General features: G+C 38.9%; 1 protein-coding gene across 1 annotated transcript; it reads right to left on the bottom strand.

The window, feature by feature from the left end:
• Nucleotides 1-536: 536 nt before the first annotated feature.
• GEM (GTP binding protein overexpressed in skeletal muscle) lies at nucleotides 537-11,520 on the bottom strand. Its single transcript, XM_015821863.1, has 5 exons — nucleotides 11,500-11,520; nucleotides 9,254-9,614; nucleotides 5,240-5,316; nucleotides 2,433-2,637; nucleotides 537-1,688 (listed from the first exon to the last, which is right to left on the bottom strand). The coding sequence occupies exons 2-5, from the start codon at nucleotides 9,594-9,596 to the stop codon at nucleotides 1,411-1,413; spliced, it is 903 nt and encodes a 300-aa protein (XP_015677349.1). The 5' UTR covers nucleotides 9,597-9,614; nucleotides 11,500-11,520; the 3' UTR covers nucleotides 537-1,410.
• Between the last annotated feature and the right edge of the window lie 971 nt (nucleotides 11,521-12,491).

The raw sequence follows: 12,491 nt of genomic DNA, 5'->3' as shown, positions 1-12,491 counted from the left end.
GGATCTACCGTTCATACCATAACAATGCTGTAGGGTGATACAAGCGAAAGTTGATTTGAAGTAATTTATAGCAAAAACTTAATTGAATTCAGACAGGAACTCCCCTTCATGAGTGAGCTAATGGCCTCTCCTTTCCTGAGTATGTCTGGCTTTATTATGCTGCTTTTAGGAATTCTGAATGGCTCTAGAGAGAAATAAGAAAATGTTTATTCTTTACAGTAATTACTTAACTAAAGCTCCCAACGTTCTTTATTATTGGTATTCAGACTAATTCTCCATGTTGGAGAATAACAGCATAAGCATCTCTAGATAATTAACCGTATTAAGGAGTGCCAGTTTGGTGTAATGATTAAGGCGCCAGCTAGAAATTGAGAAACTGTGAGTTCTTGTCTCGCCCTAGGCACAAAGCCAGCTGGATGACCTTGGGCCAGTCACTCTCTCTCAGCCCTTGGAAGGAGGCAGTGGCATACCACTTCCAAACTCTTGCCAAGAAAAATGCAGGGACTTTTTCTGGCAGTCACCAGGAGTTAACACTGATTCAAAGGCACATGTGCACATAGCACATTAAGATATTTTCTCCCTGCCTCTTCAATGGGCAATGACCCCATTAATTGATGATGCTATGCCATAGCAATTGCTGGTTTGTGATGTATGTGCTTTTATTTCAGAGGTAGCCATGCTTTTATTGTTTCACTTGGCAGCGAGGAGGAAAGGAGGTGGAATAATAAAAAAAGTTATAAAAAATTGAATTTGTTATCAGATCTGCTGCAATGCCTGCCTACTTTGTCTTTTAGAACCTCAGGCTATAAAACAACATGCTAGGTGCCCGATCAGAATACAAATGGGTGTAGAACCAGTAGGGCAGAAAGTGAATGGATTTAGAATTGAGGCAGTGTTGACTTCATGACAATAATCATCAATGGGTGGCTGGCTTTAGTGTTCCTAGTAATATGAGCATCTGATTATCTGCTGATGCTGCTGATACTTATCTAGCCACTGCAACGGATGATATTGTAAGAATAAGACTTAGCAGTGCACACTTAAGAAAAGCAACTGGTTGGTTAGGAAGAAGGTAACTATAGGAGTTTCCCTTTCCACAGGTTGTATTTTTTCAGACTCATCTCACTATATTGTTTGGAATGTTCTTTCAGAGAGCATAAAAATGCTCCTCCCAGTCCAGTACGGTCATTCATTTCAAATATAAGCGTAAGCCAAACATATACTGTAAATGACTTTCCTTCTTCCATGCATGAGACCATGCTTGCTGTATTGCAGGCATGCACCATCACAATAATCACAATTGTGATTCCAGATGAGCTGTTTTGACCAATCTAATATAGATTGATTTTTCTCAGTTCTGGAGATTATGTGGAATATTTGTGATAGATAAAAGTCTAGCGTCCCAAGTTCCTAAAGGACAGAGAGATCATGGCAAGATTTGGACTTCAGTTTGAAAGCCATATTCTTGTTTTTTCGGGCTACGATTTTCCCCCAGAATCTCCTCGCCTTCTTAGGAATGGTTTCTTTTCTCTTTTGATATGCCAGCCTCTTCTCGTTCTTTTCTCTGCTGTCCCTTCTCAGACGAACTTGACGTACGATGCCTTCAAACATCTCTCTCACGTTATGCTGTACAACTGCTGAGGTCTCAATGAACTTACAATCAAACACTACTGCACAGGCTCGGCCCTCTGGAAAAGATTTGAAGGGAAAATAATTCAGAAGTATTCCTAGGAAGCAGCGCTCTTCAAACTTGGAAACTTTAACGTATGTGGACTTTGATTCCCAGAATCCCCCAGGAAACAAAACACTTAATGCTCACTTAAAAGACAAAAAGGGGAAGAAAAAATATCTCCCTGAATGAAGCCTGTTTCAGTAATGCCACTTCACTATAGGTAATCCTTGATTTACAACTACAATTAAGCCCAAAATTTCTGTTGCTAAAGTGAGTTTTTAAAGTGAGTTTTGCCCCATTTTATGACCTTTCTTGCCCCAGGTGCTAAGTGAATCACTGCAGTTGTTAAGTTAGTAACACAGTTGTGAAGTGAATCTGGCTTCCTCACTGACTTTGCTTGTCAGAAGTTTGAAAAAGATGATCACATGATCCTGGGACACTGCAACCATCACAAATATGAGTCAGCTGCCAAGCATCTGAATTTTGATCATGTGACCATGGGGATGCTGCAATGGTCATAAGTGTGAAAAACAGTCATAAGTCACTTTTTTCAATGATGTTGTAACTTTAAATGGTCACTAAACGAGCTGTTGTAAGTTGAGGACTGGGCTGGACTATTAATTAATTCTCTTTTGGAATTTAAAGAACCTCTACCTTCCCCACTCATAATTGTTGGGCAAACAAGTCATAATGTAGATATGCCTAAAGTTACAGCATCTAAAGAGTTGAAGCAAAAACAACTGAAGAGAAACATCCTTACCTGAAACAGAAACTTCACGGCACCTTACAAGATCACTTTTGTTGCCTACTAAAATAATAGGAAGGTCTTCCATCTGCCGTGCCCTGCGGAGCTGAATCCTTAGCTCAGATGCTCTTTCAAAGCTTGCCCGGTCCGTGATGGAATAGACAATTAAATATGCATCTCCAACTTTCATGCACTGATCTTGGAGCCATCCTTTTTCCTTCTACTCAAATAAAAAGAGATTTGGGGTCAGAAGTTTAGGCTTCATACCTGGAAGCCCATCATCTACAGGAGAAAAGCTAAATATTGCTGGTTACTATAATCATAAAGCTTTCATTATTTTAAATGCATTTTTCGCATTCATAAACAAGCATTATATTATGAGGTCACTGGAGGTCAAGCTTCTATATACAATTTGCTTCTGATTGGCAAAATCTCTTTTCCATCAAATTTAGACAGGTAAAATGCATTCCATACCTCAGTGGTATTCAACTTTACTTGGGTTCTATCCAGTGGTGGGATTCAGCCAGTTTGCACCACTTCAGCAGAACCGGTAGGTAATTTTTGTTGCCCAGGCCCAGAATGGATTTCCAGAAGTGGCATCCACACAGAGAACCAGTTGTTCACATATTTGAATCCCACCTCTGGTTCTATCTTACGGTTAGGGTTTTGAAAGCATCTGATGGGCACCCACACAAAATGGCTACTGTGCAAGACTCACCTATTACTAAAATTGCTGACATGATTCCCAAAGTATTTCTGTGCATTCATTACCAATACTCCTTGTTATTCTAGCAATGCATGTCTACTAAATAATCTAGGTGTAGATATGTATAATAGGTGGCATAAATGTCCTTCCTTGCCCTCTTAATAAAATTATCCCTATAAGCCCCCTGAAAATGTTCTGGTTATGGATGGAGTGCCACTCATTTAGAGAGGACTCTCTTCCTCTTTGCAGCACACCATATCCCTCTCCATTCCTTGAACAGAATTTTCACATACTCTGCTTAGCATGTGGGAATGGATTGTGAAAAAGAGGATCTTGATTCTACTAGCCTTGCTAAATGTGCCCAGATCTTAATCCAAGTCACCAAGTATTTGTATATTGTGACTTATGTTGCAACCCATAACCCAATTAAACAGAGCCCTTAGAATGCAACTAGCCAAAACCAGTTACAAAAAGTATTAGACATATGGTCGTACAAATGTCACTCCTTGCTTTCCAACATGAAGGGGGTAGACCTACAATAGGGATCCAAACTCCAAGTACTGTTTCCCCAATGCACTTGGTGATGAGTCTAGGAAGTAATAAGAGGAATAAGGAAGGAAATAGGAAACCATTGGGAAACCTAAAGACTTCAGACTGGCTGGTAAGTCAAAAATAAATCCCAGAAGTATAGGATGAGTGGAAATTTGCCTTGCTCTTATTCAGAGCTATGGCAAACCTCCAATTCGAGACCGTGGTGATTTATTTGGCAGGAATAGCCAACACCCTAGATCACAGCCCCAAGATCCAGATGGATCTTGACAGACTTGAACACTGGGCCCTATCTAACAAAAATGAAATTCAATGTAGATAAAAGTAAAGTCTTACACTTAGGCAAGAAAAATCAAAAGTACACATATAGATTGGGCAAAACCAGGCTTAATAGCAGTAACTGTGAGAGGGATCTTGGAGTCTTAGTGGGCCATGAATTAAATATGAGGCAACAGTGTGCGGTGGCAGCCAAAAAAGCCAATGCAATCCTAAATTGCATTAACAGACGGATTCAATCAAGATCACATGAGGTACTAATACCACTATATAAAGCCTTAGTAAGACCACACCTATAATACTGCAACCAGTTTTGGTCACACACTGTAAAAAAGATGTTGAGACTCTAGAAAAAGTGCAGAGAAGAGCAACAAAGATGATTAGGGGACTGGAGGCTAAAATGTATGAAGAATGGTTACAGGAACTGGGCATGGCTAGTCTAGTGAAGAAAAGGACCGGGGAGACGTGATAGCAGTGTCCCAATATTTGAGGGACTATCACAGAGAGCAGGGGATCAGCCTGTTTTCCAAAGCACCTGAAGGCCAGACAAGGAATAATGGATGGAAACTGATCAAGGAGATATTCAACCTAGAAATAAGGAGAAATTTTCTGACAACGAGAACAATCAACCAATGGAACAGATGGCCTTCAGAGGTTGTGGGAGCTTCATCATTGGAAGCTTTCAAGAAGAGACTGGACTGCCATTTGTCAAAAATGGTGCAGGGTCTCCTACTAGGGTGGGGGGGTTGGACTAGATAACCTACAAAGTACAACTCTGATTCTATTCTATTCTATTCTATTCTATTCTATTCTATTCTATTCTATTCTATTCTATTCTATTCTATTCTATTCTATTCTAATAAATAATTAGAGGCTTTTATAAGCAATGAAATAACTTTAGCCAGAGTTATTAGTTATATCTTTGTCTGCTAGAAGTAACACCAGCAAGTGAGAGCAAGAGGGGTCCACCACAAACGCACTATAGGCTGACCTCAAATGCCTCCTATATAGACTAGCTAACAAGTTGTGATTTTGACACTGAGCTAATAGAATAGAATAGAGCTGGAAGGGACCTTGGAGGTCTTCTAGTCCAGCCCCCTGCTTGAGCAGGAGAACCCTGAAATTTGGCTTCTCAATATTTTTAACTGTGCTTGCTGCTAGATTTAAGGACTTTTTAAAAAAATGCATTTATGTAACTACGTATTTCACTCAGCAAAATTAAAGAATGAGAATGAACACATGAACAACATACATGAAAATTTCTGCCTGACAAAATGATTTTGCACACTACCTTGTTTTCCCAGACGTCCAGAAGCATTATAGTTGCACTTTCGCCATCTACCTGCAAAGTTCGTTCATAGTTGTCTTCTAGAATGAAGAACACAAAAATATGTGACCTTTTTTTCTTCCTTTTCACTATATAACTCAGACTTTAATGTTAGGCAAAGTAAAGGTTAGAAACATGAAAATTCCCTCTTTGGCAGCAATGAAATAAATCATCAATACATTGTGGATGCCATACCAAAAGAGAAGAGACAACATTAAACTATTTCAGGTGGGAATAATTAGGTAGACTTTTAAGTTTAACAAAACTCTTCATCAGTTATATCTCTCCATTTTAACCAACAGCATGTCTCTATGTCAGAGGTCCCCAACCCATGTACCGGTCCACGACATGCCAGCAACCGATCTGCACAAACAAACAAATCCCCATCCGTGGGATGCAGACAGCACACAAAACCACGCACTCTCCAATCCAGGGAAAAACCTTTCTCCATGGAACTAGTCCCTGGGTACCTTTTGGGTACCTCTGCTCTATGTAACAAAATGAATAAAATACTTTTCCTGCATTGGGAGCCACACTTAATACTTGAGTAGCCAGCAAGGAGATACACACAAGTATCAGGAGATGGGGATACAATAAATCAACTTTCAATTCATATTATTCACATTTAATTAAAATTAAATACAGTGTCTAGAACCCCCATCAAATCATGTGATGATGTTTTCTTCAATTCCATTAAAAAAAACCCATCACGGTTAAAGAAACATTTGGAGGAGGCCTGCCAATTTTTGTATCTTGGACTTCAGTGCTCATACTAACTGAACTCTGATACAAGATAAAGCATGGTTTTCTACTGATTCTTTCACAGTAAGGAAAGTTATCTCAGGGTTTTTTTGGGTTGCATTTGAAATAAATGATCTACAGATACGAGCTCAGAAAATATAGATTCACTGCTGTGGGCCATCTGTATCTATCAACAGGGCAGCTAAGTCTATTTTGACTGTATTTCATGCCTGTTCTTTCCACTCCAGGCCATCACACCAGACAAATGTTAGGAAAAAAACAACTTGTTACATCTGACATTCTTATATCAGACTCTGGCAAAGATCTGAACATTTCCACGAGTTCCAGAATTGTATAATTTCCATGGTAGAAAAAAAGAAAAATGACTACATTGATTTTTTGCTGGAGTTTTCTTTCTCCTAAGTAGGACAAGAAGAGTAGAAAGAAGATCCAAAAGGGAAAAAAAATAAAGCAAACATGACCTTTTGACCCCCATGGGAGCTGCAGGCAGTCCTGGAGACTCCAGTTAGGCTTAGTAATGGAAAATATTTGTTTTCACTCAATTTATGACTGAGCAGGCATTACAGCTGCAAGCAACTTAAACAGCTTTATTCTGGAGCAAAAGTACATACGGTAGATTCAAGGGGGTGGCTATCTTGAGTGTGCCCCTTCCTACAACAAACTGGCAATTCTCTTCCTTATATTTTTATTACAATATTATATTTTTATGCTTCCTAAAGGATATTACAATTAAAATTCCTGCTAGAGCAAAAGATTGCTTGAATTCACCTGTAATCTATTTTTGTGGCAATTTTGCCAAACTCTAAAATCCTCCAGATGTGTTGGGACTACAATTTCCAGAATTCCAACATCTTTATGTTCTAAAACAGGGGTGTCCAACTCGCAACATCATGTGACGTGTCGCAACGTATCGTAACTTTTTTTCCATTGCCGGCAATGGAGTGGGCGTGGTTTCGCCATGGCGCATCCGGCCCATGGGCCGGCAGTTTGACACCCCTGTTCTAAAACAAATCCTCAGAAGGTTTCAGTTCTTGTGGCCATGTTGCAGTGAAGATGGTGCAAAAAGATCCCAAAATTTTGGTTTCCTCTCAGTCCTCTTAAATTTCTCACTTCCCAGTTCCAAGTGTAATCAATTTTGAAATCAGATTCTGAAGATATATTTTTTAATCACATATACCCCACCTATAGTTCCATAATTTGCAATTTAAGTTTCTCATGGAATAAATAAAGTGCTTATGCTATTGAATTTAGCCTACTATTATTGCAGTGCCAATATGTAAAATTTAAAATAATGCCCACACACTACAAGGCGAAGATAGGACAATAATTATTATATTTTTAGCAAATCCATTTTAAAAGTAAATTATTGGAAGAAGGATGTACACTGTATAATATGCCGCACATCCTTTTTTTAATGAAAGGAGAATTTGAAATGTAACATAAATATTAACTTATTGAAATAATCAAATGATGCTTTAAAAACTGCTGGCCAATTAACTGGGGCTATTGTTTATTCAATCAGTCCCAGCCTCCTCCAAGCTGGAGCCTTCAGGAATGATGAAGTTCAATGTTCAACCAAAGAATAACTGATTAGGATTATTATGGTTGTAATCCAACACAGCAGGTTGAGGAAAGGTGAAGTGAGTGTTTTGTTAGCAGTTCTGCTAAATATGGCAGTTCTGCTTTTAACTAGGGGTGCAACTCTGACATAATTTGGAGAAGAAAACAGAAGTTAGTGGTTTCCCTTTCTAAACCCTGAATTATCATTTTTCCTTATGGGAAGAGAACAATTTTTCAGTTATTGTTGAATAATGATAAAAAGATGCTTTTGCCAAAAGAATTTACAAAAAATATTTTTTTTTCAGTTCACTCTAATGCAGGGTTATTTGAAAGTCAGTCTTACACTTCATTTAAATCAGTATGTTCTCATTTCCATTGTTCCCACCTTAAATTCTCTGTTCATTACATTTGACTTTGAGAGACATTTCTAGCTAGACATATATAAAGTTAGATTATAATAGTGCAATCCTTGACCTGTCTAGTCAGGAATAGGCCCATTGAGGTTGTTTGTGCCATACTCCCAGGGACATGCAAGTGCAATTTCAGAATTCATCTCTGAATTCAATGCTTGCAACGTTCTTTTAACATAAACTCTTATTTTGCTTGTTTCTAATACCTTGTCCAAATCCTGGGACAGTTCGCCTAATAGAAATATTTAAAAAGTACTTTAATGCTAAGTTTGTCTTCTGAGCTGATCCCATTTTTTTAATTTTGAGTGAGATTAATAATAATGTGAAGAAATGTTACTTTTCTCACATGAATACAATTCTTAAACCTATCAACTGCTTCTGTACCATTATTCTAATTTGCATGTCACCTTTTTTCTATAATATGTACCCTTTGAAAACTCATGAATGATGTGTCTTGCTTGAATTGAAAATATGATGAAGTAGCTGGAATTCTGCCTGTTGAATGTTTATGAAAATTATCCAGAAACACTAACTCCTACATAGCAAGCATCAGCAGATGTTATAATCATTACCCTTAGGACATATGATCTTAATGGAAAATTATGTACCCAAAAATGTAACATACACATTTTGGTGAATTTATCAGAAAAGTCTTTGCTTCTTATTTATTGCACATCAGTCAAATTCAGCTTTTCTCAGGTTTGCACAGATTTGGTTTGTTGAGCTCAAGAATTTTCTTTTAAAGTTTGCTCTAACCATTGAGTTTTTTTCGGGGTGCATTTCTTCAAGCAGTCTTGTTCACACTGTAATCTAATGTACACAGTTTCTACAAACAAGTTTTCCTTATATCATGCATTTTTATATCATGCATTTACAAATATATACATTATTCAAAAACATTTCTCTAGAATATATATATATATTTTAAAAGAGGCATACTACATTAGGATGAGAGCTCAGTTTGTGTATTCATTAAAAAAAGAAAAGCAAAATTAGATTAAGTTGGCATTCCAATGCAAACTGAAAATTGTTATCTCCAATCTCCAACTGACTCTGCCATCTTCCTTAATAGATAACCACATTCTGAAATCACTTTGGAGGCCACAGAATTATGACTTCAAGATCAGGAACTTTGAATTTATGTGTTTTGTTTTTGCTTGCTCCCAAAGGCCTCTTACACAAAAAGTTTTAACTAAAGGGGGGGGGAGGCGGAAAGGGGGAGGGGGCAAGAAACAAAACCACCTACCTCCCAGAAGTTCACAATCGCTGTCCAGGCTGTCATGCACACCTGCAAAGACACTTGCAATGGTGGTTTTGCCAACTCCTTGTTCCCCTATGAGAACCACTCGGTAGCAGCTGTTTCCTGACTCAGTGGAGATGACAGAATCAGAGGACTCTGATGACCAGCTTTTGCGGTAATATTCTTCATGGTTTAGGGTATACCTTTTCTGGCAGTTTGCCTCTTGGGTCTCTTTCTGCACTACCAGATGCTTTCCATCTGTTGGAACACTCCAACGTTGCTGCTGAGGCTGCAAGGCACCACAACTACTGCCACTGTTGCGACGCATGGTGACATTGTTCAAGGTCATGGCTTTTTCCCTTCAATACTAAAAAAACAGCAACAGGGAAATGGTGAACATCATAAGTACCAGTAGGTTGCATACATTGTCTGTCTGACATGGAGAATGCCCACAAGTGAAATCCTTGGTGAGCATGCCTGAAGGGCCTAAGACAACTTGCCACGGCCAACTTGCTGCAGCTAACTTGCCATTGCCAACTCATTGTGGCACAACTCGCCATAGTTAACTCGCCACGGGACAACTCACCGCACAACAAGAGTTACGCTAATATTGAAGAAATAGTGGAATAGAATCACTAAAGAAAGGATGCCAATTAAATTGAATTGTTGAATTGTCCCACAGCGGGTTGTCCCGTGGTAATTTGACCGTGGTGAATTGGCCCATTCCCTGCCTGAATGTAGCTTCAAAGAGCTAAAATAGAAGAAAGATACTCATAGCAATGGAAATTCCTCCTTAAGAAGCAGTTGAGCGCTTGGGAATTGTAACAACTGCTCACCAATAAAAATACTTCAAACTTGAATTCAAAACCTGGATTGTTTCCTCCATCTGATCATGTAATTTGTGGATGGCTGTTGCTCTCAATAAGAGTGCAGACCAAGTGGCAGTAGAGTACCATCTAAAAAAGCCATCCAAAGCAACCAAGAAACTTGGCTCTACTGCAAAGGAGAGCACTTAGTAGAAATCCACTCATCCTGGAGGAAGAGGCCAAGAAGGTTCACCTTTGACAATCCTGGTTTGTTTCTGCTCCCTGTACTCCTGAAAAGCAGCCCTGCAGACACAAGTGGGCAACCAGAGGCTATAGAATAAAGAAGGGATGGCGAACATCCCTATCTCATCTAACAGTCTTTAAGAGACAGTAAAAGTATACCTAAGTTCCTTCCTTTTGCCCTTAAAGGATCAGTAACAACACAAATCTTGTTGTGTGGAGGAGGAAATAGTTCAAAAGTGTATCCATGCTATGTTTGTGATGTAAGAATTCCCTTCTACTGTAAAAGGCTGTAATTCATCTCAAGAGTAGTAAGCTAGGACTATCCTGCCTTCCCTACAGATAGTTTATAACTTTGCAGGAAGGATTGTTCAGCACTGGTAAGAGACAAAGCTGTGAGGCAATTCTTGAGGGCCAGAAACATTTGCAGCTACCATTTTTAGGAAAGTTGCCTTGATGGTCACCAGCTCCGGTCATGACAACTATTTAGACATTTGGCTTATTTAGGCTAAAGCTTGGTTCTTTCTCAGCTGACATAACACCTTTAGAGCTATCGGGCAGAACAGAAGAGAATGCTGATGTCCCTTTTCCAAAGTGAATCTAAGAGCAGCATTTGCAGATCAGCTCTCCTTCACAAAGTGAGCATCTGGTCCATCATTCAGTGATGAGTCCCATGAATGAGAATCCCACCACTTTGGAAGCTAAGACATGCAAACAAAGCAGCAAATGATGTTCTGCCTGACATTTAAGATGCAAACACTTCTCTATCGCTTGCAACTTTCTGCAAAAGCTCCAAACGCGAGATTCCCAGGGATGCTAAGGAATGCCATGCAGAAAAGCACAAGCAGAACAAGGCTATCCATTTTCTGCTCCACTCCTGGGAACTTGCCCAAGCAAGAATAGTATCAAACTCCTGCATATTGAATACACTTCTCTCTCATTCTAGTCAACAATATCACTTCTTAGAAACAGGCAGAATCAAATTCATTTCTATTGCACAAGCTGGTCTTTTTTTCTCACTGTATGCAGCCAACTGGACAGTTAATAATCTGAGTTCAGTGAAGAAATACAGCTAGTTCCGATGCAACTTTTAACTTCTATTTCAAATAATGCTTTTTTCTTTCTTTCTTTTTGCTCTCTAAATACAAGTCTGCTTGGGTGCTTAAAAGAAGGTTTATTAATTTGTTCTTGGTAAAGAAACACTACCTTGCTGGATGGTTGGTTGGTTTCTTTCCTGATTGTCTTTTGCAGCCAGTCGATGTTCTTGATCAGAATCCCTTAGTTCTCAAAGTATGGAACACCAGGAAAATCTCCCACAGAAAATCCTTCATATGTTCAAGGACTGCCTCACTTGATTCTTTCTCAACAAACCTGGTTTATATTAAGCCCATCTGATCAGACACAGGGCTTTTCCGTGACGTCACTGGCCTATCCACCCAAGAGCCAGCCCCCATCTGGCGGAAGCAGGCATGCAGAAAAGGGGAAGAAGAGAGGGAGGAGGAGAGACGTTACTGATGCTAACAAAGTAATTGATGTGTAGTTAAGTTTCTTTCTTCTGTTTTTTTTAAATCTTCATTATGCTTGTTAAGAGCCAGTTCTGTAAGAGAAAAGCAGAAAAGCACACATGTACACAACTCCTTGTTGGGAGGAGTGGAGTGCCACTGAAATGAACCATCTGTTTGAGGCCGTTTGGATTCATTAAAGCAAGCAATGTTGTATAAATTTTAATTGTCTGGAAGTCGTGATGTACAGGAAATTATCCTCTTTCAAGTATGGACAAGCTATTTACCCACAAATACCTCCAGGCTCCATTTGTTTAATTATTACTTTATTTAAAAAAAATATTGGGAAGGTGGTATGCTGCAAAACAAAAGTTCAGTCCCTGGCATCTTATATACTTGCAAAAAAATATTCCCATTAGAATGATAAAGATACCTTACCTTTGGGTATCTGGGTGCACCCTAATCTCAAAATATTTGCTGCAAATTACATTAAATCTTTATTATGGTCATACACCAACATAAGGGAGATGGGGTGTAGTCATTAGAAAAACATAAAGGATACAAAAGAGTAGAAATAAAACTCTAAAAACATTATGGAAGGCTAGACACTATACAAGTACTCCTTATTTAGTGACTGCCTCGCTCAGAGACCATTCACAGTTACGATGGTGATGAAAAAGTAACTTTGCAACCAAT

The sequence above is a fragment of the Protobothrops mucrosquamatus genome, unplaced genomic scaffold (assembly GCF_001527695.2).
Source record: "Protobothrops mucrosquamatus isolate PMUCROS unplaced genomic scaffold, P.Mucros_1.0 scaffold1414, whole genome shotgun sequence".
NCBI lineage: Eukaryota > Metazoa > Chordata > Lepidosauria > Squamata > Viperidae > Protobothrops > Protobothrops mucrosquamatus.
This window is presented reverse-complemented; position numbering and strand designations above follow the sequence as displayed.